The 26,406-nt window shown below is 36.4% G+C and overlaps 1 protein-coding gene across 1 annotated transcript in view; it reads right to left on the reverse strand.

Annotated features, from left to right (window-relative positions):
* Positions 1 to 26,406, reverse strand: part of MOXD1 (monooxygenase DBH like 1) — a 104,372-nt gene that overhangs the window by 66,188 nt on the left and 11,778 nt on the right. Inside the window, exons 2-4 of the mRNA XM_527504.8 lie at positions 11,608 to 11,754; positions 9,805 to 9,972; positions 9,583 to 9,666 (exon numbers count right to left, since the gene is read on the reverse strand). Coding sequence (XP_527504.4) covers positions 9,583 to 9,666; positions 9,805 to 9,972; positions 11,608 to 11,754 — 399 coding nt within the window. The remainder of the gene's footprint in view (positions 1 to 9,582; positions 9,667 to 9,804; positions 9,973 to 11,607; positions 11,755 to 26,406) is intronic.

The raw sequence follows: 26,406 nt of genomic DNA on the forward strand, positions 1-26,406 counted from the left end.
AGATCTAAGTCACTTTCCAGGATCTCTGGACTGATGTCTCTGGAAGATTCTGGTGGGGTCTGCTCACACAGTCCTGTGTCCTGTGTCTATGCATTAATTCCGTAGGACTCAAAAGTAGTCCAGCAGAATATAGTATTTTGCACTTCCAAATTTGTTGAGTGTAGATCTCATGTCAAATGTTCTTACCACAATAAAAAACAAAAAAAACCAAAGAGACTCAAGGAAACAAGGGAGGTGATGAATATGTCTATTACCTTGGTTGGTGATGTCACTATAAGTGTCTGCATATTTCCAAGCTCATCAAATGGTACACACTATAACTGTGCAGTTCTTTGTATATCTGTTATACCTCAATAAAGCTGTCAAAAAATAAAAAGTAGCTCAGGTTCTGACAAGTTTACTTAAAGAACTCATGGCTGGATATAAGCTATCAGACTTCTTCCACGCAAATTATTTTTCATTGTAACTTACGCATCTTGAAAAAATAATAAGGCCTGGATAGATATTTAGAAGTAGAAGGCTAGCAAAATTGTATGGAAAAAGCCCCATTAGTATTGCTCAGAAGATCTGCATTCAAGTCTTGGCTCTACTTCACCTAATTTGTGTAATGTTGAGCAAGCTACATAAGCTTGCTGTGTCTCAGTGTGTTCATATGGAAAGTGGTGGTTATTCAACTTACTTTGTGGGAGGCTGTGAAAACCTAGTGAAATAATGTATTTAAAGTATCAAAAAAACAAGAAAGTATTTTACCTACATACTTCCTTGCATGTAAGTAAAAGTCATTCATAATTTAATGTTACCACACCTCTTAATCCCATTGTGCTATCAACATCTAGAATTCAACATAAATATCTTAGTATTCTTTCAATAAAGTGCTGTTAATTAAATTATTTACTAATTTTTATAATGAATAATTACCAAGAAATGTGCTAGTGCTATTCAATTTTCTCATCTAAACTTTTGTACTACCTGAAAAAGATATACAAGGTTGGAGTAGACTTGGGTGGTAGAAGAAAAACTAAAAAATAAAAAAAAATTGTTTCATGTCAGTTGAAAATGGCATTATTTTAAGGCCATAGAATGGAAGACTAATGGGTGACTTAAGAATGTCAAAGATTATTTCCCAGAGGATAGTCACCAGTTGGTTTTCATCCTTACTTAGACAAGAACAGGAGGAAATTAGCTTAAATTTCATTTGGGTTAGAGTAATGGAAGCAAGCTATGAAATCTAATTCCCAGGGAATCTTTTCTTCAAAATAAAATAGACTTACTGCCTACCATTGTTTCAGTGCAGCCCTGACTCCAAGAATGAGAAAACACTAGATGAAGTTTTAGTCATTCATCTCTATAATTCCCTTCAAGGGAAGAAAACAAGCAACGACGAGCCTATTATGCAACAGGTGTTTTCACATGTTTTCATTTCATCTTTGCTGAAAATTATTTTCCTCACTTTGCAAGTCAAGATGCAAGCTATGAGCATTTAGTCTTCCCAAGGTTATCCAGTGAATGAGAAAGAGAGTTTGAACACAACTGCTAACTACCTCCAGAGCCAATTCTTGTACACTGCACCAACTTATCTCAGTAAAGTCTTGCTCACCCTGGCACTCCTAATTTTTATCTTTATTTTAAAATGACATTATCTCTGTGACTTAAGAGGTATCTGAAAACTGAAGCAAATTGGGAATATAGCCAGTACTTATTGAGCTATCTAATACATTGCCAAACATATAAGCACTCTACAGATACTGCCTTCATTTGATGACAGCTAACATACGAGGCAAATATGGTTATCAGCCCTATGTACAGATGGAACCTAAGGCTCAACGAAGTTAAATTGCTTGCCCTGGATTCCACACTAGTAGGCTGAGGAGCCAAGATTCAAACCAGTTGCTCTGACCCTGTAGGCCATGGTACAACCACTAGATAATATGGATATTATAAAGATTTGTGGTTTCAGAATTTGATTTGTTGTGAATACTTTACATTTGCAGCCTTTCTGTGGTTAGAACCAGCTGTTCCCAAAACTTAATAGCCATTAAATAATATCAGTAACAAGTTTAGTTAAGTGCATGGGAATTTAAAGATCAAAAAGTGAGTGTTGTATAGCCCAGAAATAAGAAAGTCTATGAGCCTCTTTTTAAAAAATCAAGTATTTCTGTCAACAGACCAAGCAGCCACACATGTCTCTAGACATTCTGGATTCTCCTGGGGATTCTGGGGGCACTTTGGCATGCTCTAGAAAGGACTAAGATGCCTCAAAACTTATCCTCCAAGTCCATGCTCGAGGTGCTAAAGAAAGGGGCCTTTTAACTTCAAGGGAGGCAGTGGCGTACTCAGTATTTTCACCTCAGCATGCCCTGTGACTGAAAAGCATGCATGTCAGGAACTCAGACCACAGGGCAGCAGCCAAATCCCAGTGCAGACTTTTCTTTTTGTTTTTGTCAAATCACAGATATTTAGAAGTAGAAAGAGCCTATTGAGGTCATCTGGTCCAATCCCTTTATCTTACAGACAAGGAATTTGAGGACCAGGCAAGGTTAAGTACTTTCTCTAGGGTCAGAAAGCTAATTAGTGACAGAGTTGGCAATAAATCACTTCCATGAAAAGACATGCTTTCAAAGCAAATTTAATTACCTTGTACTCTCAAGTGACTAATAAGAACACCCATGTAGCTAGACGATCTCCAGTGTTTCCATGAAGTAGATGTAACTCAAGAGGATCTTGAATGAACTTTACAACATTGAACAATCTAAGTCAGCAGTCTTTCAAATGCACTAATTTGAGTAAAATCATTACTTTCAGGGGAAGTGTTCCTACCAACTTTTTTTCTGTACAAAGTTACAGTTTCAGCCACAGTAAATGCCCCAGTATTTTCATCTCTTGTCTAGTAGATAAAAAATAGATAAAACTTACAATACACTTAGAAATGAGGAATAATTTTTGGCATCCTTAAACATTGTAACACAAATTATTAAAGGAAAAGATTCTTTTGATTTTTATAGCATAACTTTTTCTCTAGAAGATCAAGAATCATCTATTTTATCAATTGATGACAAAACCCAGAGGTGCAGGGGTAATCCATTGGTGTTAATAATTTAATAACCAAATAGAGTGTTGCAAAATATTTAAAAGAAATGGAAAGTATTTTCGTATAAGATAGATTAAGAAAGTTAATTTATTTCAACATGAATCTAGCTAAAAATCCAAAGATTTGCCTTTAGAAAATAAATAGAGTTAAATAAGAAAGGATAGAAGGGAAACATCAATAAGTAAGAAGAAAAAATTCTAGAGTTGGAATGGATATGGGTTAAAAACACAAATAACCATTAAGTCAGTAGTTAACAGCAAACACCTAGTCTCCCATATGAAAAAGTGAAACAGAAGGTGAACACATGAAAAAACAATGAGAACTAGACAGGGCAGTCTGTGCAAATGCAGGCTGACAACAAACCAAAATGCTGTTTCCATCGGGGGAAAACTGCATCAATTAAAATATGTCTTGAAATATTATTTCAGGAAAGAAGGAAAGAGATATACTGTCAGAGAAGAGCTAATTCTGACAGCCATAAAAGCATGTAGTTTGACATTGAGAATGCTTAAATTCCCACAGTTTACTAAATTTAACCCCAAAGACTTACACATTCTCAGAAAATAGAAACCCTCTATCGCACTTAACATTTCAGAAACGTGTTAATGATAAGGTTTTCCATTTGACTGTGTCTTTTTAAGTGAGCACAGTAGAAAAGAGGCAGCAATGTCCATTTGACATGTTCTATTAAGCCTAACGTTCATGTTAGGTGCCTACTATAGGAAAATCAATTTTCGAGTGGCTATTTCATGGCTCTACAGTAATCTGGCTTCAAGGACATTCCACGGCTATTCAATGTCAATTATTCTTAAATTTTTCATGTTCTAGGAAACACTCCCCAAATGAAATCATTGAGATTTATGAGTGCTACCAATAGAAGAGAACCGAAGCATGGATATTTCATGGGAAAAAAAAGATGTTCTGTTCAGTATCAAGTAATAAAGCATAGCATTTCTCTTCCTGTAGCAATTGATGATGAAGAGGATGATGACAGTGTTTTACCTCAACTTCACATTTCTCCAAAGCTGAAAATTTTCAAGGTGACCTCCCTAAATGAAGTGATGGACAAACTAGGTTTTCTTTGGAACTCTGACTGCCTAGAAAGGGTTGACTTGTTTGGGATCCCTCTGTAATCCGGAAACCTAACAAGATGATCAACAGATTAGCAATTGAGTGTTGCTAGTGATCTACAAAATTTTATTGAATTTACTTACTTTGTTTAACAGAAATTATGTTCCCAGCACTGTTGTAAATACTTTATAAATATTAAACTCATTTGATTCACTTAATACTCATAGCAATCTTGTTAGGTAAGAACTATTATTATCACCATTTTCCAGAGGAGGAAACTGAGGCACAGAGAGGTAAATTGATTTGCCTAAGGTCACACAACTAGTAAGTATAATCCTCTCTTAAAACCCAGCAATGGTCAGCCTTTAAGCCTGATACTGCATCCTTTTCCGGGCCTTCTCACTAAATGGGAGTTTTCAATGAAAAGTCATTCAAGGAGCAACATTGAAAATAAATAGTTGCCTGATCATAATAGTTGAGTTTATTAATAGTTTTGTAAGTGTCAGATACTGTGCTAAGTGCTTAAAAAACAACAACTCCTGTTTGATCCTTAATGTAAGCAATTCCATTAGGAGGCACCATTTCCATTTAAATGAAAATACTGAACTGTGTGTGGCTAACAACTTTTCTGTAAGTTACATGACTAATAAATGGAAAGGAGGAATTCAAACCTGAACTATCCATCCAGTCACGGAACCCACCTACTGTAGTATGAGGTGTACTGCCTCCCTATTTAGGGAGCTAGTCCTTTAAGGAGAGAGGACTAAGGGATGATGATTTTGGCTGGCTGTTTTTCTTTTTTCTCCCCTTTGCCATAATAGGCCATCAGCAAATTTTCTATTAAATGGAATGAGACACATCACATTTAAACAGATATATTAGGAGTGTAGTTCATCTATGAGAATTCCCAGACAATAAAAGCACCTCAAAAAAAGCAGTGTGTTAAGCCAATTCAATAACCCCCATTTCTAGCAAAGTATATCCAACCACGACTAATAGTCATGGCAATGCCATTACTGTTGACTAAAGAGAGTGGTAGAATCAACCGTCTTTAAAAAATTTTAAATTTACTGTAAAGTCACATCTAAAATAAAGCTTAAAAAGAGTCATGCTGAAATATGGAGAGGTGGGCTGCAGAGTGGTCTCGAGTACCTGACAAAGAGATGATCTCACATGAGAAGTACAGTTTAAATATAAATTACCAAGAATATTCTTTTCTACAATTTCCATATTCACCTGCAATGTGATATGCTGTCATCTGATAATACCCACATTTTCAAGCCACAATTTTAAACATTTTTTTAAGAATCAAAATACAAATCAATAAATTGAGATCACAAACGAGTTTCAACAGCCAATAATTGTATTATAATCCTATCTTTTCTAGAGATAAAATCATTTATGTTTATTTTATATTTTAGTCATTTTAGAGATTATTTACCTTATTTTATAATTTTAGAAGCAAATAATTTTTACATGGTTAAAATTTAAATTTTAAATGTAATAAATATTTTTAAATTTAGTCATTCTTATCAAACTACTGATATATTTTCTTTGCTTAGTCTTATAGTTATTATAAGTATAAAATGTATGCAGTAGTCTTCCCTCATCTGAGGGGAAAACATTGCAAAATCCCCAGTGGATGGCAGAAACTACAAACTCTACACATACTATGCTTCTTCCTATACATGCATTAAAGCTTAATTTATAAATTAGGAGATTTCCAAATACTTTCTTGTAAGAGCTTAACAACAATAACTAATAATAAAGCAAAACAATTATAACAATATGCTGTAATTAAAGTTACGTGAATGTGGTCTCTCTCTCTCTCTCAAAATATCTTATCATACTGTACTCACCCTTCCTGTGATGCGAGATGATACAATCCCTACATAATGAGATGGAGCATAATGAATAACGTAGGTATTGTGACATAGTATTAGGCTACTACTGATCAGAATCTATATTCCTGAATCTCTGCAACTATTCCTCACTTGCAGTAAATGGCTTGGTGTCGCTCATTTCAGGCAATCCCTTGTTGAAGTCTTTGTATAGGCTCAAAGCTTTCTAGTGCGGCATGTTGCTGTCAATCGGAACACGTTTCTGTTCATGTCTTCTACCCACAAATTTAATGCCTTTTCCATTTCAACTAAGCACTTATCATGCACTGTGGCCATAACTTTTGCAGTCTGAAGTGAGACAGCAAAATTGGCATGAATTTCTTTTTCCTTCTTTACAATTTCACAGAGAGAAGATTCATTCTTAGCATAGGTCTTAACCACCTTATCATTTTTTTTTTATTAAGTTGAGAGCTTTCTCCTTTTCACTTACAGAAGCACCTGATGGCTTCTCCTGGGCATATCTGAATTGCTAGCTAGCATCACTACTCTTGTGCTTTGGGGTGCATTGTTAAAGAAAATAAGGGTGACTTAAACACAAGAACTCTGATACCATGACAATCTGATAACTGCAAGAGTAAGTCTAATAACTGAGATGGCTACTAAGTGACTAACGGATGGGCAGCGTTTCCAGTGTGAATATGCTGGACAAAGGAATGATTCACGTCCCAGCTGGAATGAAGCAGGACAGTGCAAGATTTCATCAAGCTATTCAAGATGGCATGCAACTTAAAATTTATGAATTGTTTATTTCTGGAATCTTCCATTTAATATTTTCAGATCACAGTTGACCATAGGCAACTTAACCCATGGAACCACAGATAAGTGGGTCTAGGCACTATCAACATTTAAACTGCAAATACAAACAAATTCTTTGTGTGAATTAGACACCAGAAAATGAAACTGACTTCTCACAATTCAACTGTGATCGATATTCTTAAAACTCACTGCAAATGACACACCACACAATATGATATAAAATCAATCTTCTCATTTCTGTGAAAGTACTTTTTGTTTGCAGAAGAAAAGGACTGAGGCTTTTTGATACAGTGATTTATGGAACATAAAATGAAGAATAAGGAGAAGCTCTTAACTGATGGCTTTTCAAAACATAGGAGTCTTTGATTTTATGGAAAGAATATATACTTTTCTTAAATTATTAGAAATCCTCTCTACTAGAAAAAAGAGCATGGAAATCAGACAACTTAAGGCAAGTCCTAGATTTATGAATTCTACATCACTAAAATTTTGTTGAAACCTTGAATAAGTTGCAAATAAAAACTGGCTTTGAAAGGCTGCCTTAAAACCACTTACATATTACTAAATATTTTGAATTTATTTTTTCAGTAGAGTTTTCTTTATTTTTTGAATAATATCCTATTTTAGTTAATTTTCAAGGAAAATGTTTCATAATACTTAATAAACTTTAAAATATTTTAAGGTTTAGCAAGATAAGGAATCTATCCTATAAGTGGTATTCTCACATAATAATAGGATTTTAAATTCTAGCCACCAAACCTCTGTCCCCTGTAACAACAAAAGTTTGTATGAGCACTCCCTTATGACCTACTGTCCTTCCCTAAAATCCCTTTTGCTCAAGGTAAATAACTTTTGTTGTCTAGAAGACCTCCAAACATTGCAAAAAATGCTCCAATGCCTTTCATGTTAATGCAAATGTCTAGTGAAGACAGCTATGTATTCCCAAAAGTACTTAATTCTAAGTTCATGTGTCTGAGAATTACTTGATACGCTTCTTATAGGAAAGTTTATCTGAGTATCATTTAATATGCTTCATATAGGAAAGTTAGTGAAGAAAGATGAGGTACCAAGCAAATATCCTACATAGAGGGTTGAAACATACACTGACCTCCCTGAAACATACATAATTATTTTATTTCATTCGACTCAATTATTAGCATTAACAATGGCAAGAATAAAAATGCATTAACAGTAAGTGGTTAAGAAATTTACAATTAATGTTTGCCAGAAAGTGGATAAAGGACCGATTGTTTGAAACATTTGTTTTTATTTCTGAATCTACAGTTTTACATTTGTCTCTTAAGCCTGGTTCCAATTAAATTTACTGCAAATGACATACAGTACATATAAATGAAACATTCTCTTTCCTGAGGAATACTTTTCACTGGTACAAGGGAAGGACTTGGGCATGGTATTAATTATACAAAATTAGAATTTGCATTCCCCTTTTCCATACACAAAGTAGAAAATAACTTATTGCACAGAGGTAAATGATTCACCGGCAGTCACAGTCTCCTGTTTGCAAAAATAACCTATAAATATTTAGGACTACATATTAACTCAATAACATTCCCTAAAGCCACTCCCTTTGCCTCTGTATGTAGTTATGAATCATTTTGTAAACCAAAGGCAGAACTGTAAACAAAAATACTTGTAAACAAAAGAAAACTAGGGAAAATATTAGAAATTAACAAATTTTAGCCACAAATAAACTTATAGAATGTGCTCAGTGTTTCTATCTCTGCTAAAATGTCTTGAGGTTGGTAGGAAAAGTGTTATGGCTGTCCATCTTTTACAGATGAGAAAACCTAAGGCTACAGCATTACCCCAGAGTGACTTACCTGAGAGCACATAGTTTAATTAAAGGATGGACTTATGATTCTCAAACCCATGTATTTCCCTCTAGATTCCAGAGTCTGGCAATTCATTCCTTATCCACATCGCTTCATTACATAGTCTGGGAACTGACAGAAAGGCAGCAACATCTGGCCTTCTGAATGTTTACAGTATTCTGTATGCACTATTTAATTCTATCTTATTCTTTCTTGTGTCTTGGCCATGTCTCCCCAATCTCACTGTAAGTTCTTTGAGAGCATGGATCATACCTTTGGCCTCTGTGGAATTAACAATTACTAGCACGGAGCCAAGGACTTGTAACTTTTTAAAAATATTTGTTCATTCGCTAAGTAGATGCAAAAGTTCTGGGAGGCCCATTCCAGAAGGGTGGAAAATAATTGTATTGCACAGGCAAATTGGGTTTATTTACTACCCAATTCTGTATTTTTTTATTTCTGTAGAAATTCACTAATTTTCTTTTTTCTATTTTCAAAAAAATATTATAACTGTTTTTTTATGACAGTACCCAGTGTTTTCAATGAAGCAGATGTTCTCAAACACTATTGGTGAGGAATGTAACCTTTATGGGTATAATTTATCAATATGTAAACATACTATTTTAAATTGCAATTCCAGTAATTCCAATTGTAGAAATGTTGCCTAAAATAATAATTAGCGGTGTTCATGTGCATACCAAAACTTGTACCTTTGACATGTAAAATTAGGAGATAACCAAAATATTAGATATAATCTAAGCTTTCAGACTCTTGAAAAAGTATGCAGGTCAGCCAAGCCAGTTCTTTTTTCTCTAAAAAACTTTCAAATAATTGAAAAATATTTCTATACTTTTACTGTTTTCATTATATTAACAACATCAATTTCTTTTTCCATTCATGCAAATTAATTTTAGCCTATGAATGAGTCACATACCTTTATTACATGATGCTTTTCTTGGAACACAGGAATCTTAAACATTTGGCACCAATATGTTGTATCTTTGTTTGGGATGGGGACCTGTCTTAATAAAAAGGGGAGGAAGACACAAAGTCACCTTCTCTTAACATGCTCCTGAATACAATAATGTAAGCAAAAATGCTCGTATACACTTTCAATAAGCCCATCCCTACAATCATAAAACCTGAAAACACTTACGTCCTGATTTACCAGATCAAAGTATGGTAAGGCTGTAGATAGCACACTAGTTTTCTCAGGATTCAATAACCGCAAACTCTTGGTGCCCCTATTGGAGTCATGGTACTTGGGACCAGCTTCTCCTGCATCTTCATGGTGGTAGGCCCAGATCACTCTCACAGTGCTATCCTGGGGATCAGACATGGGCATGATTAGATCTCATGAGAGCACTTTCCTTACCACTGAGTTGAGTTTAAAGAACTCTATTGTAAACAAGATATAGAAGTGAAGAAAAGACAATAATGACATTTGGAGTTATCAACATGGTCTCTAATATTAATTGCACAAATTTGATTAAGTCATTAAGGATCCAAATATATGAGTTACTTTTTGGAAGGAATCATCTCTCAGCATGCAAGATTATGTGTTCCAAAACATACTGAAGGACAATTGACTCAGTAATTACACTTTTAAGTATATGACAACAATAAATCATTGTCACGCCAAAACTTTAACCTTGCAACTGGTAGCTTCTAAACAAATATTCTTGTTCAGCAGCAGAGACTTTGGAAAATTAAATGCCATGGAAGATTTTAAGGAAAAATTAATACAATAAAAATTAAAATTACCTAATACTTTTCCTTTTACAGTAGATGTTTTCCTAGGCACTAGCCTAGTCGCACGTATACATTTACAGAAAATATAAATATAGAAGGATTTCTGATTCTGAGTTTTTAAATCATACTACAGTTAATCTACAGTCATTTTATGAATCCTGGGAATTTCCTAGGGACTGGTTTACCGCAACTATGGAAAGTACTGTCAGATGAAATCGGTTTCCATTGAGCAACCAGGAGAGATTGCCCAAAGGGCTATGGGTTGGGGAGGGTTTGCTGGGGTGTAAAGAAATTGTTCAATCCTCCCACAGATAAAGGTGTTTTTGCCAGATCTTTGTAATAAGAACTTTGAAAATAAATAATAACGCAAAAGCTATTTTAAATGTTCTCTTTGCTATATTCTTTCTTAATAAGTCAAATGACTATAATTATTATTCCAATTAAAGTATAATTGCACTGTATATTGCATTAAAAAGTAATCCCTCTCTTTGCATGCATATTTTCTGCCTCGTTCACTCTTTATGCTGAATGTTAATCAGAACTGCTTCATATTTTTTACATTCCCATTTTTGAAGCTTTGATTTACAAAATAAAAAGGTAATCGTATTGGTCTACACAAAATAAAATTAATCCAAACAATTCATGGAAATTTCTGAAGTATTACATATCTTCTAAATATTTAATTTGAATGCACATAAAGATATTAATTTTTGCATGAAGTCTGAAAATAAGAAATCTCATTTAATATGCCAATAGGCAATTATAATCAGCCACCTATTCATCTTGATTTTAGAAATTTACAAAGATGAGTCCATTACAAATCAGATGAATTATATCCTAATATTCAGATTCATAATTCTTTCTTGTGTAATACATTTCTTCAAACATTTATCTGTTGTGTATTTTCAAACTTTATGGAGAAGAAAGTAAAATGTATTTATGGCTAAATCATACAAATTTTAAAGGGATCTTCAAAATGTTAAACTCACACAAAAATGGATTTTATTGAAATTTTTGGTCTTACACATTTTTGGCTTCTAAAAAAGTAAAAAAGTAAAAACTAAAAAAAAAAACTAAAAAAAAATCAAAAAAGATTTCAAAAATATTAGAAAAAAGACTATATGACTTGTTTCTCTTATCTTTAAAGTGCTTCACAAGTGTAAACATACAATTTGTTCATGCATGCATTCACTCATAGATGCCTTACCGTTATACTCTTGTCATTTATGTCACATGTATGCAGCTCTCTGGTAAATTCAATTATTGTGTGTGTGCTATTTTCCATGGCATATTCTAGATGGTAATCTTGCTGAGCATCTTTTTTCAACTCTCTATTTGCATTTGTAAAATAATCCTGTGGAAAATATGGAAAAGAAAAATCAGGATACCTAAATACAGAGAGAAAAGAATTCATAGGACCTTTAAAGACAAAGTCTTATTATCTAGAGTTATTTTATAAATCCCGGGAATTTCCAAGGGGCTGGAGTATTCCAACTGGGGAATCAGGTCCCTGGGAAACTAGTCCATCTTTGAACTTCTGGCCTTTCAGGAAAGCATAGTGTAGACTGATAATATCGTAGAGCATCAAGAGATGGAATGAATGAACATTTGATACCATTGTGTGCCTTTCCTTCCTTGGAAAAATTAAAAGAGGGACTATAGCACTATGAAATGTCTTACCGCAAAGTTTGCATTTATACAAAAAAAGTTTGATAACTAGTTAGCAGCAAAGCCAGAATCAGCCCTAAGGTCATCACTCTTTCCATTACAACTCCTGGTGGAGCCCCACTTCACCATTCATAAGAGCAAAGAGATCCGTGGGCAAGTGCGGATTATAGGTTGTTTCAATATGACTTTTAATGGCATATCCTTATTAAAATAAAATGCAATGGGAAATATGCAAAGAAACAAAACTAGTTGAATTACACGATATTGAAAAACTAGGGAAGCTTTGTTTTGGGGGATTAGCCATAATTTTTGTACTAAATTTGTTCAACGGTGTACCTATCACTTCTTTTTGAGACGGAATCTGGCTCTGTCACCCAGGCTGGAGTGCAATGGCATGACCTCTGCTCACTACAAGCTCCACCTCCCAGGGTTCACGCCATTCTCCTGCCTCAGCCTCCTGAGTACCTGGGACCACAGGTGCCCGCCACCACGCCCGGCTAATTTTTTTGCATTTTTAGTAGAGATGGGGTTTCACCATGTTAGCCAGGATGGTCTCGATCTCCTGACCTCGTGATCTGCCCATCTCGGCCTCCCAAAGTGCTGGGATTACAGGTGTGAGCCACCGCGCCCAGCCAGTGTACCTGTCACTTCTGGGAGGCAGACCAGTGCAGTGGAGAGAACATGGGCTTTGGAAGAAAATGACTAGGATGTGACTCCCAGCTGTACTCCTAAACAGCCTTGAAGAATTGTTGAAGTAAAACTCTGAAAGCTTAAGTTTTAACATTACTAAAATGGGGATAATATATACCTATTTTATAGATTTTGAAAAATAAACAAATGAGATGGTTTGGGCGGGGTCATAACTGCCTACATGGTTAGCGCCCGTTCGATACATATTTTCTTTTTTGCACCATAGTTTGGTTTTATCCCCAAAATATCTTCTTATGCCTTTTACCATTCGCCTACTCTGTTGAGTCATCCAAATCACAGTATTAATTTTTGTCACTTATAAAAGACACGAAATTTGCCTTAATAACTGCCTTTCTGGTTTTTCAGTACCTGATGATATTTTATTTTTGAGAAGTTGTACAGTTGATTTAGAATATACATGCTGAAACATAATTATAATTACTTTTGCTAACAGTAAAATTGTATTTGAAGAATTTATAGCTATGTTTGACTGAGAAAATGCAATATACAAGATAAAACCTCCCATTGTCTATAAAAGTCATACTCAAATAGATGGCATTTGGCATTTTTATTCCTAGCACCTTTGTATGGTAATTATAAGTGTGTATATGTTTCCCATCCAGGGTACCACATCTAGATTTTCTTTAGTATGTTAAAACCCCAAATTATTGGCAATGCAGAGTCTAACTCACCTTTCTTGACAATGGTAACAATAACTACAGCTTCTTATATGCACCAGGCCCTGTTTACACCTGTTACATGTATTAACTAAACTAATCTTCAAATCAAATCTATCAGATAAAACTATTTTTCCATTTTACAGATGAAGACATCAAAGAACAAAGAGGCTAAGTGACTTGCCCAGGATTTACAGCTAGTAAATGGAAAGGCAGGATTCAAACCTTGGCACTCTGGCCTCAGAGTCTGGATCCTTTTTCACTCTTCTACAGTGTAGTGGCCACTGCTGGGATAGGATGGGTACGCTTATTTTTGTTTATTTTTTTCTGTCTCCAGAAATTAGCTATGTCAGTTTTTCAGATAAAATGTTACTTTTCTTCTGCCAAAGTTGAGGTTTCTCAAAATTCTTATTTTGAGAACTGGGTTGCAATTGTGAAAGCAATTTAAATGAAATACTCCTGTGAGTCTGTGATTTTCCCATTTTTCATCACATAGATTTTCAATATGTAAATGAAATAACAATGTCTGTAGACAATGAGAAATTTAGATCAGTTAACTGTGCCTTTTCACTGAACTCATATTTCATTACATGATCCAAGCAGTTTTTGCAATACAATACAAACTGTAATCAGTTCAAAGAGTAGAATAATTATCCGAGTCTTGCAAATATGTTTCCAAAACCATTATTTCCACAAAATATCCAGCTGGTTTGCCAATTTTCCACTCATTCTATTTCCACTCAACAATACCAACTCCTTCCAGCTATTCCACCTTTTTCTGGCTTTTCAGATAACTTAGTTATTAGAAAATGAGAGAAACTTCACTCAACTTATGTTGATGACCCCTTGTGCCATCTGCCCTATGTAACCAAGCGAGTGCTTAACATTTAGAAAAGACAGCTGCCAATTATTTCAAAGTTCTGAACTCCCAGAAAAAAAATGCAGTTGTCTAAAAGAAGCTCATATCTTCAACCTTACTGAAGGAAAATATGGTTGGATCTTATTTGAAATAAAATTTAAATATTAACTAACCTAACCACCATGGTAATTCCACTATAATTTTTTTCACAGGCTGGGCGCAGTGGCTCATGCCTGTAATTACCCAGCAATTTAGGAGGCCAAGGGGGGTGGATCACCTGAGGTTAGGAGTTTGAGACCAGCCTGGCCAACATGGTGAAACCCAATCTCTACTAAAAATACAAAAACTAGCCGGGCGTGGTGGCAGGTGCCTGTAATCCCAACTACACGGGAGGCTGAGCTGAGGCAGGAGAATTGCTTGAACCTGGGAGGCGGAGGTTGCAGTGAGCCAAGTTTGCGCCATTGCACTCCAGCCTGGGTGACAAGAGCGAAACTCCATCTCAAAAAAAAAAAAATTTTTTTTTTCATATTTTCCAACGTTGAGGTCCTATTTTGGAGGCAGATCTTCAGATTTGACTATAATACACCTTAGCTATCCAAATAATATTATTATTTAACATGTTTACTTCAGCTGGGCCCTCACTAATGGCTGGAAATCCATGTTAATCTCTTGCTATTTTCTGAAGACACCTCCCAAAACAAATATTCTAAACCTTCTCTTTGCAAGATTCCGAAATTTCCCCACCCTCAGCTTATGATCACACATCTCAGTTTATTGAGAGAATTTCAGTTATGATACATGAGAGCTCCCATTTTCATTCTTTCTATCCTAAAAAATATCTACTTTATGGAATCAAAATAAAAATACTGATTGTAAAAGAAAGCAGAAAAAGATTAAAAAAAGCAAAGATGGAATAAATAGAAAATAGATGTAAATGAAATGGAGAAACATCACAATAGATCCTACAGACACTAAAAGGTTAATAATATTATGCTTATCTTGAAGCCAAATAATTGGATCCTTTAGATGAGAAACAAAGTCCTTACAAGACAAAAACCAGCCAAAGTCATTCAGAAAAACAGAGATACTCTGAATAGCTCTATAATCTACTCATGGGTAAAAACCTTCCTAAGAAAATTCTGGGCCAAGATGCTTTCACTTGGAATTTTACCAAATATTTAAGGAAGAGGTAATACCAACTGTTCACAGTTTCTTCTGGAAAATGAAAGAGGACAGAACACTTCCTAACTCTTTTTTTTTTTTTTTTTTTTGAGACAGAGTTTCACTCTTGTTGCCCAGGCTGGAGTGCAATGGCATGATGTCAGCTTGGTGCGATCTCAGTTTACCGCAACCTACGCCTCCTGGGTTCCTAATTCCTTTTTTTATACCAGCATTACTTTGTTACCAAAATTAAAGACACTACCAAAAAAACTACACACCATCATCACTCATGGACCTAGATGGGTATTTCCTTAAAAATAGAAATAGAAATATTTCTTAGCAAATAGAAGCCAGCAACATAAAAAAAGAATAATATAGCATGATCGTGCAGAGTTGTCTTAACATTAGAAAATCAATCAATATGACTTAGCACATCAAAAGTCTAAAAAAGAAAAACCATATGATGAACCTAATAAATGCAGAAAAAAAACAGTTTATAACATTCATTCACTGCAGAATCCCTCAGTAAACTAGCAATAGAAGGGCACTTCTTCAACCCTTTAAAGGGCACCTATAAAAAACCTACAGCTAACATACTTAATGATAAAAGACTGAATTCTTCCCCCTAAGTTTAGGAACAAGTCCGGGAAACAAAGCAAGGCACATTCTCCATGTGGAAAGCCCTACAGGTGATTGTCCACCTTGAACAGTTTATTTCTGTTATTCCCTGACTCTATTTTCACCTCCCATTCTCTAACTAAGGACTTCAAAGTTCTGTCCTTAAAATTATATTTCTGTCTTCATATTTCACCATTTGGGGATCTCATCTGCTCCAATAGTTACAAATTATCACCTTTATTCAGTATCACATATTCAAAAGTATTTTTCACTTGGAAGTCTTATTGTCATTTCAAATGCAATGGATCCAAAATTGTATTCATATTTTACTTGTGTTCCTGAATTTCTTTAATTATACTACCATTCTCCTAGCTATCTAAATTCAAAACTGTAGTCTTTATTTTTCTTTTCTTTTTTGTGACAGGGTCTCACTTTGTCATTCAGGCTAGAGTACAGTGGTGGAATCACAGCTCACTGCAGCCTCATCCTCCTGGGTTCAATTTTATTTCTTGTAGAGATGAGTTTTCACCATGTTGCCCAGGCTGGTCTCAAACTCTTGAGCTCAAGTGATCTGCCTGCCTCAGCCTCCCACAGTTCTGGGATCACAGGTGTAAGCCACCATGCCCGGCCTGTAGTTTTCTTTAACTTCTTTCCTGTGACTCACATCTCCACACATAGCCCCTGCTTCTATCAAGTCTTCCTTTGAAAACAAACCTACTTTTTAGTTCTATTTCATTTTGACTGTTCCTATCTCCCACACTCTACGTTTACATACTCTGTCATAGTCTTCCTTGAAAAATCACCCTCAGTGTGTCATTGCATTTTATTCAACAGTATATAGTACAAAGTCTATAATTTAGAGTCCAGGTTTCCTCACATTGAGCCTAACCTGGCTTTCCAGGTTACCTATTATCAATCTCACCACAGGACCTGTACTAATTGCTCCCTTCAATTACTCTGCCTTTTCCCAGCTCTTTGCTTTTGTTCACATTCTTCTTCCCTATCCCCCCTACTCTCTTCATTCAACTAAGATATCTTCTCCACTAACTCCACCTACTGAATCTCTTTTTCCTGCTAAGGCTCATGAGTCTATTTCCCCTATGAAGTTTTCTTTGATCATTCCAACCAGAAGTGATCATTCCCTCTCTGAATTCCTATTCCTCTATTTACATTCCCATGTAGCATGCAATCTATTTTAGGCATTGCCTTATCTTTTCAACCATGTGATAATTGCCTAGAATTCAAAAGTTAATCTTAGTATTTCAGTTATAAATTTGTGCCTTTAGAATACTTATTTACATTGTCAATGGAACAAAAAAAGGGGGGAAGACAATTATGTTCCCATTTGCTCTTAATTATATTTACACATGGTTAAGACCGGATATGGATTGTGTTTAACCAGATGCTAGAATGAGTTTGGGTCTGCATGATCTGTCATACAGACACATCTGGCACTGAAATCTGGGAATGTTGTTGTGACCTTTTAGCCCCTACACGCACATGAATCTTAGGAGACCGACATTAGTATTCAGAAAAAAAAGGGTTTATACATGCAACAACTATTTTAAATCCTTTTACACAAGGAGACAATCCCCTACCTATTTTAAATAAATAAGAAAAAAAAAATAGATCTAAGAGGGAGAAGTCATGTTTCAGAAGGTTTTCTGATGTTAATTTATATCCTCAGTACCTAACAAAGTGACTGGCATATTGAAGATGCTCGTGAAATACATGCATGTATTTGAAAAGGAGCATCCTGCTTTTCTTTCTGTTAAATCTAAATAAGGAGATAATTTTGAAAATAAAAGATAAAACACAAGAACCTATCATCTGATATTCACAGCTTTGTGGTATAGAAATAGTTTAACTTAATGGGACAAAAGTATTCCCCAGTAGTAGCTTATTTCTTCTGTCTGTATTAAGAAAATACATGGACTGTAATCAAACACAGCCTTAATGCTGTCAATATTATACAACAGAAGTGGCATATTGGCCAATCTTAAAAGCACAATTAAATGAAGTAAAAGAAGAGAAAAAGGCAAAAAAAAATTGGGATCCTAAACTTCATAGCATTCAACTATTCTTGCCTGGAGGATGAAAAGCAGAAAAGAAAAGAGGGAAATAGAAGGAGGAAAAAAAAGCAAGCCACTGAAAGAACAGTCAGCAATAAAACCATCAGTCTTGAGATTCAGATTGGTTAAACTGAAAAAAGTGTTAAATGAATTTAAGTCTCCTGACAGTCTGACAAAGGGATAAATGTTATTCAAGTGGATAATCAATGGATAAGTATTGTGTTACTATCATCCTCTAGGAAAAATACTAGAGAATGAAACAGACACAGTAAAACATTGACCAATTAAGAGTTTGAATACAGGTAAAGTCACTTAGAAGTTGATATTCACAAAACCATACTGTATAGTACTTAACAGATACTTAAGAAAACTTCCTACATCATTTTCACTACATCTGATTTCACCTTTAGAATGAGAACCAAATGACATCCTCACCCACTCCTCATTTTATTTAGCAAATAGAATCAAATGCAGCTCTATTATGCACTCATGGTAAAGGCCATTCCTCAGCTATCTTCCTATGGTGCTTTATATTCCAGGATTTAAAAAACAAAAATAGAAATATTGATCACTGTGCACTCTCGTTGTCATGGCCTGATATCACAGTCATTATAAAAATGTAATTGTATAATATACGTATTTAACATATCATATACACATATCATATACAATATTGATAAAAGTCACTCCAATTAAGAATCATTAAAATTAGACTTTATGTGGGTAAGAAGGATGGAGAGGATTCAGAGAATCATGATTCTGTATAAATTTTGTAAGAATTTAAGGAAAAAAGTAGATGTTTTTTAAAATGTAAATATAAAAGCTGATATACAGAAGTCATTCTCACATTTATACAGTATTAATGATCTGCAAAGTGAAATATACTTGAGGTAATGTTATTCTATATAAATGGCTTTATGTGGCTCTCAGTCATATTCTAATTCAAACACTTTGATTTAGATCAGTTTCAATATGAATCATCACTGAGGTATGATTTTTTTTGGTTTTGTGGATTATATTGATTATGTATTTAGCCTGTTTATACATTTTTAGATAAAAATTACTTGTTACACCTGAAAATGAGTTAATAATTCAATTCCAATAATAAAGCTAGTTTTCAGTTGTACCGTAGACTATTACTCCTGAAACATGTTGTCACAAGATATTTTTTCTTTTGAACACTTCGTGCTTTGAAAAATGTATGAAATATATACTTGAGGTTTCAAAATGCTATGTAGCAACAATAACAGAAATTGCCATTAGAAGCTGATAGTAAGTTGACATCTGTTATTTAGCATGATAGCCTCAGTACTTGCTGTCACTTTCAAACTGAGATAACATATACCAAAAAAACCTTGCTATGACCTCTTGTTTAAAAGCATGATGACACAGATGTTAAATTGGTTCTCACTCATTGTCAGTCTATTTTTCTCTCAAATAAAATCTTTGACTGGTGCTGTGTTACACAGGAGGAAGTAAAAACTCTTACGGGTATAATAAAAGATATGAATAGACCTTGGTTGAGCTTGGAAAACTGAATGTAAGCACAGCTGCAGGGAGATTCTTGAGAAAAATGTTACCATCTGTCATCATTTTCTTCAACAGGTGCTTGTAGTTTTTCTTTTTCTAAATCTCAAAAGCCTCGTTACTTCAAACATTTGTTTATAATATCAATTTCTACAATAAGTGTTATGGTGGTTTAATAATATTGATAGTATAATAATAAATATTTTGTGTTAAAGGGAATCTTTGATCCTAAAAAATCACAGAGCTGTATAAACAAATTATATAAACACAATCTTCAGAGTTCAATATAAGCTGATCTTAATAAGTTATTTCTTCAGTAATCTTAGAAATTTAAGTGGAATGTCAAAATAGAAGGCACTTACCTTTTAGAAACCACTTCAGATAAAGCTGAAACTGTCTATGTCTAATAAGGGATCTGTTAAATACCTACTAAAATGCCAAAATATGAACCCTGTAGCTAGTGTTCCAATGAGAAAGAGGCCCACCTGAGCAACCTGTTTGTTCTTTAAGTGTCACCTTCTAAAAACGAACATCCTGAATTTTCTCCCATGCCAACTGTCTCATTTCAGTTGTCACGTAGGATAATGTAATACCTTGCTATAATTATAGAATCATGAAAGATACAGCATAAAATCAAAATTTTGACTATTTGGAATAATATATTTCAGTGGAAAAAACAATTTCAGACTACACCATCTGAATAAGATACTACTTTGCCTTCATCCTATCCCATCACCTTAATTTTTAAAAAATTTGGACGATGGCTGGGTGCAGTGGCTCGCACCTGTAATTCCAGCACTTTGGGAGGCCAAGGCGGGCAGATCACCTGAGGTTAGGAGTTTGAGGCAAGCCTGGCCAAAATAGTGAAACCCCATCTCTACTAAAAATACAAAAATTAGCCGGTTGTGGTGGCTGGCGCCTGTAATCCCAGCTACTCGGGAGGCTGAGGCTGGAGAATCACTTGAACCTGGGAGGTGGAGGTTGCAGTGAGCCGAGATCATCCACTGCAGTCCAGCCTGGGCGGCAGAGCGAGATTCTGTCACAAAAAAAAATGAATTATCTTAACTGGTTATGTCTATTTTTTGCAAGGAATAAATTTTGAAGTTAAAACTAGTTCTTTCCTTTATCCTTCCCTCCCTTTCTTCCTTTCTCCCTCCCTCTCTTCCTTCCTCCCTCCCTCTCTTCCTTCCTCCCTCCCTCTCTTCCTTCCTCCCTCCCTCTCTTCCTTCCTCCCTCCCTCTCTTCCTTCCTTCCTTCCTCCCTCCCTCCCTTTCATTCTTCCTTTTTTCCTCCTTCTCCCCTCTCCTTTCTTTCCCCAGCATATACTTTATTGAGTTACTATTCTTCAGACCTTATGTAGGGTTGAGGATACATGACTATACTGGACAGTAGACAATGGAACTTATAGTTTAGTTGGGGGGGACAGACAATTTCTAAAGAAACTTAAACAATAAAATATCCAACAATTTTTAGATAAATACTTACAGAAAAATAAAACAGAGATAACAGGGGGATCAGAAGGCTATTTCAGGGTGAGTGATCAGAAAAGTCACCACTGAGGCAGTGATACTTAGGCTGAGAAGTAAACCACAATTAGGAACCATCCATGCAATGTGTGGAGAAAGTAGTTTCCAGGAAGAGAGATTAGCTATTGAAAAGGGCCTGGACAGGAGGTTGGGTTATCCAGTGGGATGAAGCAAATAAAAGCCAGTGGGACTGAATTACAGTGCCCAAAGAGGTCCCTGAGGTCAGCAGAGATCAGATGAGGCCCTAAACATTGTGATAACTTACATGCCATTGTAGGGAGCTATAAGCAGCAAGTGGCATAATGTGTATCTGTATCTGTATCTCTATATTTCTGTGGCTTCCATGTGAGGAATGAGGAGAAGAAGGAATAGGAATGGTGGTTGGAAGACACTCAGGAGCCTGGCAGTGGTCCTGCAGGTTCAAGCTTGAGTGGTAGTATCACTGGAGAGAGGTGGGCAGGTGTTAGATTTAGTTTCGAGGAAGAGTCAATAGAACTTGACGATGGGTTTTATATATTGGGTGAAGGAAGGAGCAGAAAGAAGGATGGCTTCTAATTTTTGACTGGAGCTAAAGCTAACAAGAAGTGCCATTTGTAGAGATGGGGAAGCCTGGGAAGGAAACAGGTTGGAGTTTAGTCAGGTTAAGTTTAAGATGCCTACCCAGAAGGAAGGCCAGGAGGCAGAGAACATGTAGACTGTTCTTAGGTCAAAGTAATGTACCACCAGGGGAGGGGCTCAGGACCTCAGAAACTTCACGCTCAGCTTTGCTTTTGAAGCCCTCCACCTTCTTTTGAGTATATACCAGTCAGAAAACATTCTTTTCCCTCTTTTAATTATTTTTTCAGATTTCAAAACTTATACATAACAACTACAGAGAATTCAAAATATACTGAAATTATTATTATTATTATTATTTGAGACACAGTTTCACTCCATTACCCAGGCTGAAGTTCAGTGGCACAATCTTGGCTCCCTGCAATCTCCGTCTCCTGGGTTCAAGCGATTCTCATGCCTCAGCCTCCCAAGTAACTGGGATTACAGGTGCCTGCCACCATGCCTGGCTAATTTTTGTATTATTAGTAGAGGCAGGGTTTCACCATGTTGGCCAGGCTGGTCTCGAACTCTGGAACTCCTGACCTCAAGCGATCTGCCTGCCTTGGCCTCACAAAGTGCTGGGATTACAGGCGTGAGCCACTGAGCCCAACCAATACACTGAAATTAAAAACAGGAAAAGAGGCTGGGCGAGGTGGCTCACGCCTGTAAATCCCAGCACTCTGGGATGCTGAGGCGGGGGGATCACGAGGTCAGGAGATCGAGACCATCCTGGCTAACACGGTTAAACCCTGTCTCTACTAAAAGTACAAAAAATTAGCTGGGCGTGGTGGCGGGCGCCTGTAGTCCCAGCTACTCGGGAGGCTGCGGCAGGAGAATGGCGTGAACCCGGGAGGCGGAGCTTGCAGTGAGCCCAGATCGCGCCACTGCACTCCAGCCTGGGCGACAGGGCAAGACTGCGTCTCAAAAAAAAAAAAGAAAGAAAAGGCCAGGCGCGGTGGCTCACGCCTGTAATCCCAGCGCTTTGGGAGGCCGAGGCGGGCGGATCACGAGGTCAGGAGATCAAGACCATCCTGGCTAACACGGTGAAACCCCGTCTCTACTAAAAATACAAAAAATTAGCCGGGCTTCGTGGCGGGCGCCTGTAGTCCCAGCTACTGGGGAGGCTGAGGCAGGAGAATGGCGTGAACCTGGGAGGCGGAGCTTGCAGTGAGCCCAGATCGCGCCACTGCACTTCAGCCTGGGCGACAGAGCGAGACTCCGTCTCAAAAAAACAAAACAAAACAAAAAAACGGGAAAAGAGATGAAATACTCTCATAACCATTGTGATGATAATGATTCAATGCATATCTATCCAGAGACCAGGCAAACTTCTTGAGGCAGGTGAAAAAGCAATATAGACAGTTTTATAGTTGCTAATGTCTTCCCTTCCATTCATTTCTTGAATAACCTGAAAGTGTAAATGCAAAGTAATTTTAGCATCACATGTAAGTTGGAAGACAGGCTGAAGGAAACCTAATCCCAGCTCCCACCAAAGGAGAATTTGTCTCAAAAATGTTTTAAGAAATGATCACACAGTATTTAATACTTCCAGTGACAATGCTCATGATCTCACAATCTTACAAGGCAATCTACTCAATTTTAATATCTCTGCTTGTCAGAAATGTATTCCTTATAGTAAGCTAAATTCTTCTACTCTTTCATTATATTTATTGGGTCTTCTCTTCTTTCTTCTGGGGCTTAATAAGTAGGCACTAATCCACCTTTCCTGAGCAAGACTGTACACTACAACGCCAAAGACAATGATCATGTCTTTCTCATTGTTCTTTCTCCAGGCAAAATATTGCCAGCTGTTTTTTGTTCCTCAGGTACTCAGATTTCCCAAGGTTTCAACCATCCTTGTAATTCTTTGATATGCTCCAGTTTATCCATATGTCCATTAAAAGCTATTTCCAGAAGGAGTCCTCTGGTGTGGTCAGCCTAAGATAGGGTGCTATGTCAATATTACTTCCTTTGATATGAACAGTAGAATTTTAGGCTAATATTGCATTTATCTGTTTGGCAGCCACATTGTATTGAGCTAATACAATATAGCTAATACGTAGAGCTTTTTCCTATGAATTCCAGTTAAGTACAATTTTATACTGTGTACATGCACAGATCATTTTTTAACAGAGTTGTTGAACTTTACTTGTATTCCCAATGAATTTTTAACTTTTAGTTTCCTTTTATTATTTAAGAATATCGCTATCTTTTAAGTCCTCATTATGTAACCTAATGTAGCCAGTCTATTAATAATGAGTTTGGGGCGGAGCACGGTAGCTCACACCTGTAATTCCACCACTTTGGGAGGCCGAGGCAGGTGGATCGCTTGAGGTCAGGAGTTTGAGACCAGCCTGGCCAACAAGGTGAAACTCCATCTCTACTAAAAATACAAAAATTAGCTGGGTATGGTGGTGCACGCCTGTAATCCTAGCTACTCCGGAGGCTGAGGCAGGAGAATCATTTTAACCTGGGGAACGGAGGTTGTAGTGAGCCAAGATCGCACCACTGCACTCCAGCCTGGCAAAAAAGTGAAACTCCATTTAAAAAAAAAAAAAAAAAGAGTTTGGGTATGGTTTTAAAATATTTAGGATTATAACTAATTCAACTTTATTAGTGCATCCTCTACAAGGATATAGTGAGAAACCCTGCAAAATACCTTACTATTACTCAGATGCACCTATATTTAATACCCTAATCTACAGGTCCAGCAAATCAAATGCAAAAGAAAATGCAGTCTTGTATAATCTGTGTACTGAAACCATACTGGTCTCTAGTCATTAATGATTACAAGGTGTTCACAAACCAATTACTTCAAGTTTGACTTCGAAGTTTTTTCAAAAATTACTATAATCTCTCCCACCTATATATTTAGTGGAGACCTTTCCCCTAAGTTCAAAAGCTGGAATATTTGTCTTCATGTGGTCTTCTGACCATCCTCTCATTACACTAAGCGATTGATTCATTATATCTTGTATTTATTAAGTGTTTTCAGTGTGTCACATACTCTCCTAAGAATTTTACATGCCTATTTCATTCAATCCTCACAAAAGCCCATGCATTAAATATGATCTCCCTTCTTCACAGAAAGAAACTGTCACTTAGGTTAAGGAGTTTGCCAAGGGCCACACAATGAATAAGCAGCAAGCAGTGCTGGGATTCACACCCCGTCTAGAAGATTTCCTGCTCTTTACCGCTCAGCAGATATTTATTGAATATCTGCCAAGCACATGGAATCATTCCTGGTACCTCTAGAAGATTTGGCAGCATTGACACAATCATCAACTTGCAAATGCTCCTTCCATACTCTAATAAGATACTAATTATCCACCACTGCTGTTACTCTTCCTCCTCCTCCCTTCTGCAACTATAGCTTGAGGGCATTTCACTGCTTATTAGTAACCTTGGAGAATGGAGAGGAAAGGGAAGGGAAGGGATATCTATTTACATAACTGGAAAGACGCTGGAGAATTTTTCAGAATAAAAAGGGGGTCCATTTTGTTACTGTTAATTCTAATAAAAGATTTTGGAGAAGAATACTTCTCTTGGCTTAAATACAAGCCTAGAATTACCTAGGACTTTCATTTACTAATGAAATGAAATAACATTGCTTTGATGCCCTGTGACCACACACAACTGTTAAATTTTAAACTCTGTGTGTGCAGTTATTCGTGTTGCTTAGAAATACAGCAGCTGGTACCGGTTGACAAAAGGTGTGTAGGAATGGGAGAGGGCTATGAGGATGAAAGAAAGGCTCCTAGTTCAGAAAATTTTGAAACACACCTCTACCCTCAGTTCAACAATTGCTGTGTCAGTCCATAAATTATTATTATTATTATTTGGGGGACAGAGTCTTGCTCTGTTGCCCAGGCTGGAGTGCAGTGGTGCAATCATAGCTCACTACAGCCTCAAACTCCTGGCTTCAAGTGATCCTCCTGCCTCAACCTCCTGAGTAGCTGGGATTATAAGCATGAGCCACTGTGCCCAGCCCTCACTATATAAATTAGAGAAAATAATTACTTATTAAGCTTATCCCAGAAGGGTTTCCATGCCAGGAAAACCCAGCTTATTTTCCTATCTTAAAAAATAATCTTAAATGTGCAAGCACATGCTAGCCCTTGTTTAAAACATCAGATGGTCACTCTGAATGGCTGTGTATGGAATCTTGCTTTGTATCCCCATGTCCTATGTCTGCAATTTTCCATGCTTCTGCAGGTCAAATTGCCTGATTCCTATCAAAGAACCTAACCATATAAGGTCAGTAGTTACTCAACTTGGCCCACATTGGAATCAATGGAGAAACTTGAAAAATATATTAATGCCTGTGTCCACCTCCCAAGGATTGTGCTTTGACTGGTGGGGAATGGGGTTGCCTGGGCACTGGAATTATTAAAACATCTCCAAGTGATTCTAATGTGCAGATGAACTTGAAATTTTGACATAGGAATAAAAAGTATCTTTCCCAGTTCTCACTTCTCTATTAACTCGGCCTGCTCATGACTGGACTGCAATCTGCCATAGCATGAACTCATCTTGGCCCTATCCAAAAGGATCTGGGTCTGCCAAGTACCAGGAGGCCTAGTGTCTACCTGGTTACATCTATCATGAGTTTCC

Source organism: Pan troglodytes, chromosome 5 (genome assembly GCF_028858775.2).
Source record: "Pan troglodytes isolate AG18354 chromosome 5, NHGRI_mPanTro3-v2.0_pri, whole genome shotgun sequence".
Lineage (NCBI taxonomy): Eukaryota > Metazoa > Chordata > Mammalia > Primates > Hominidae > Pan > Pan troglodytes.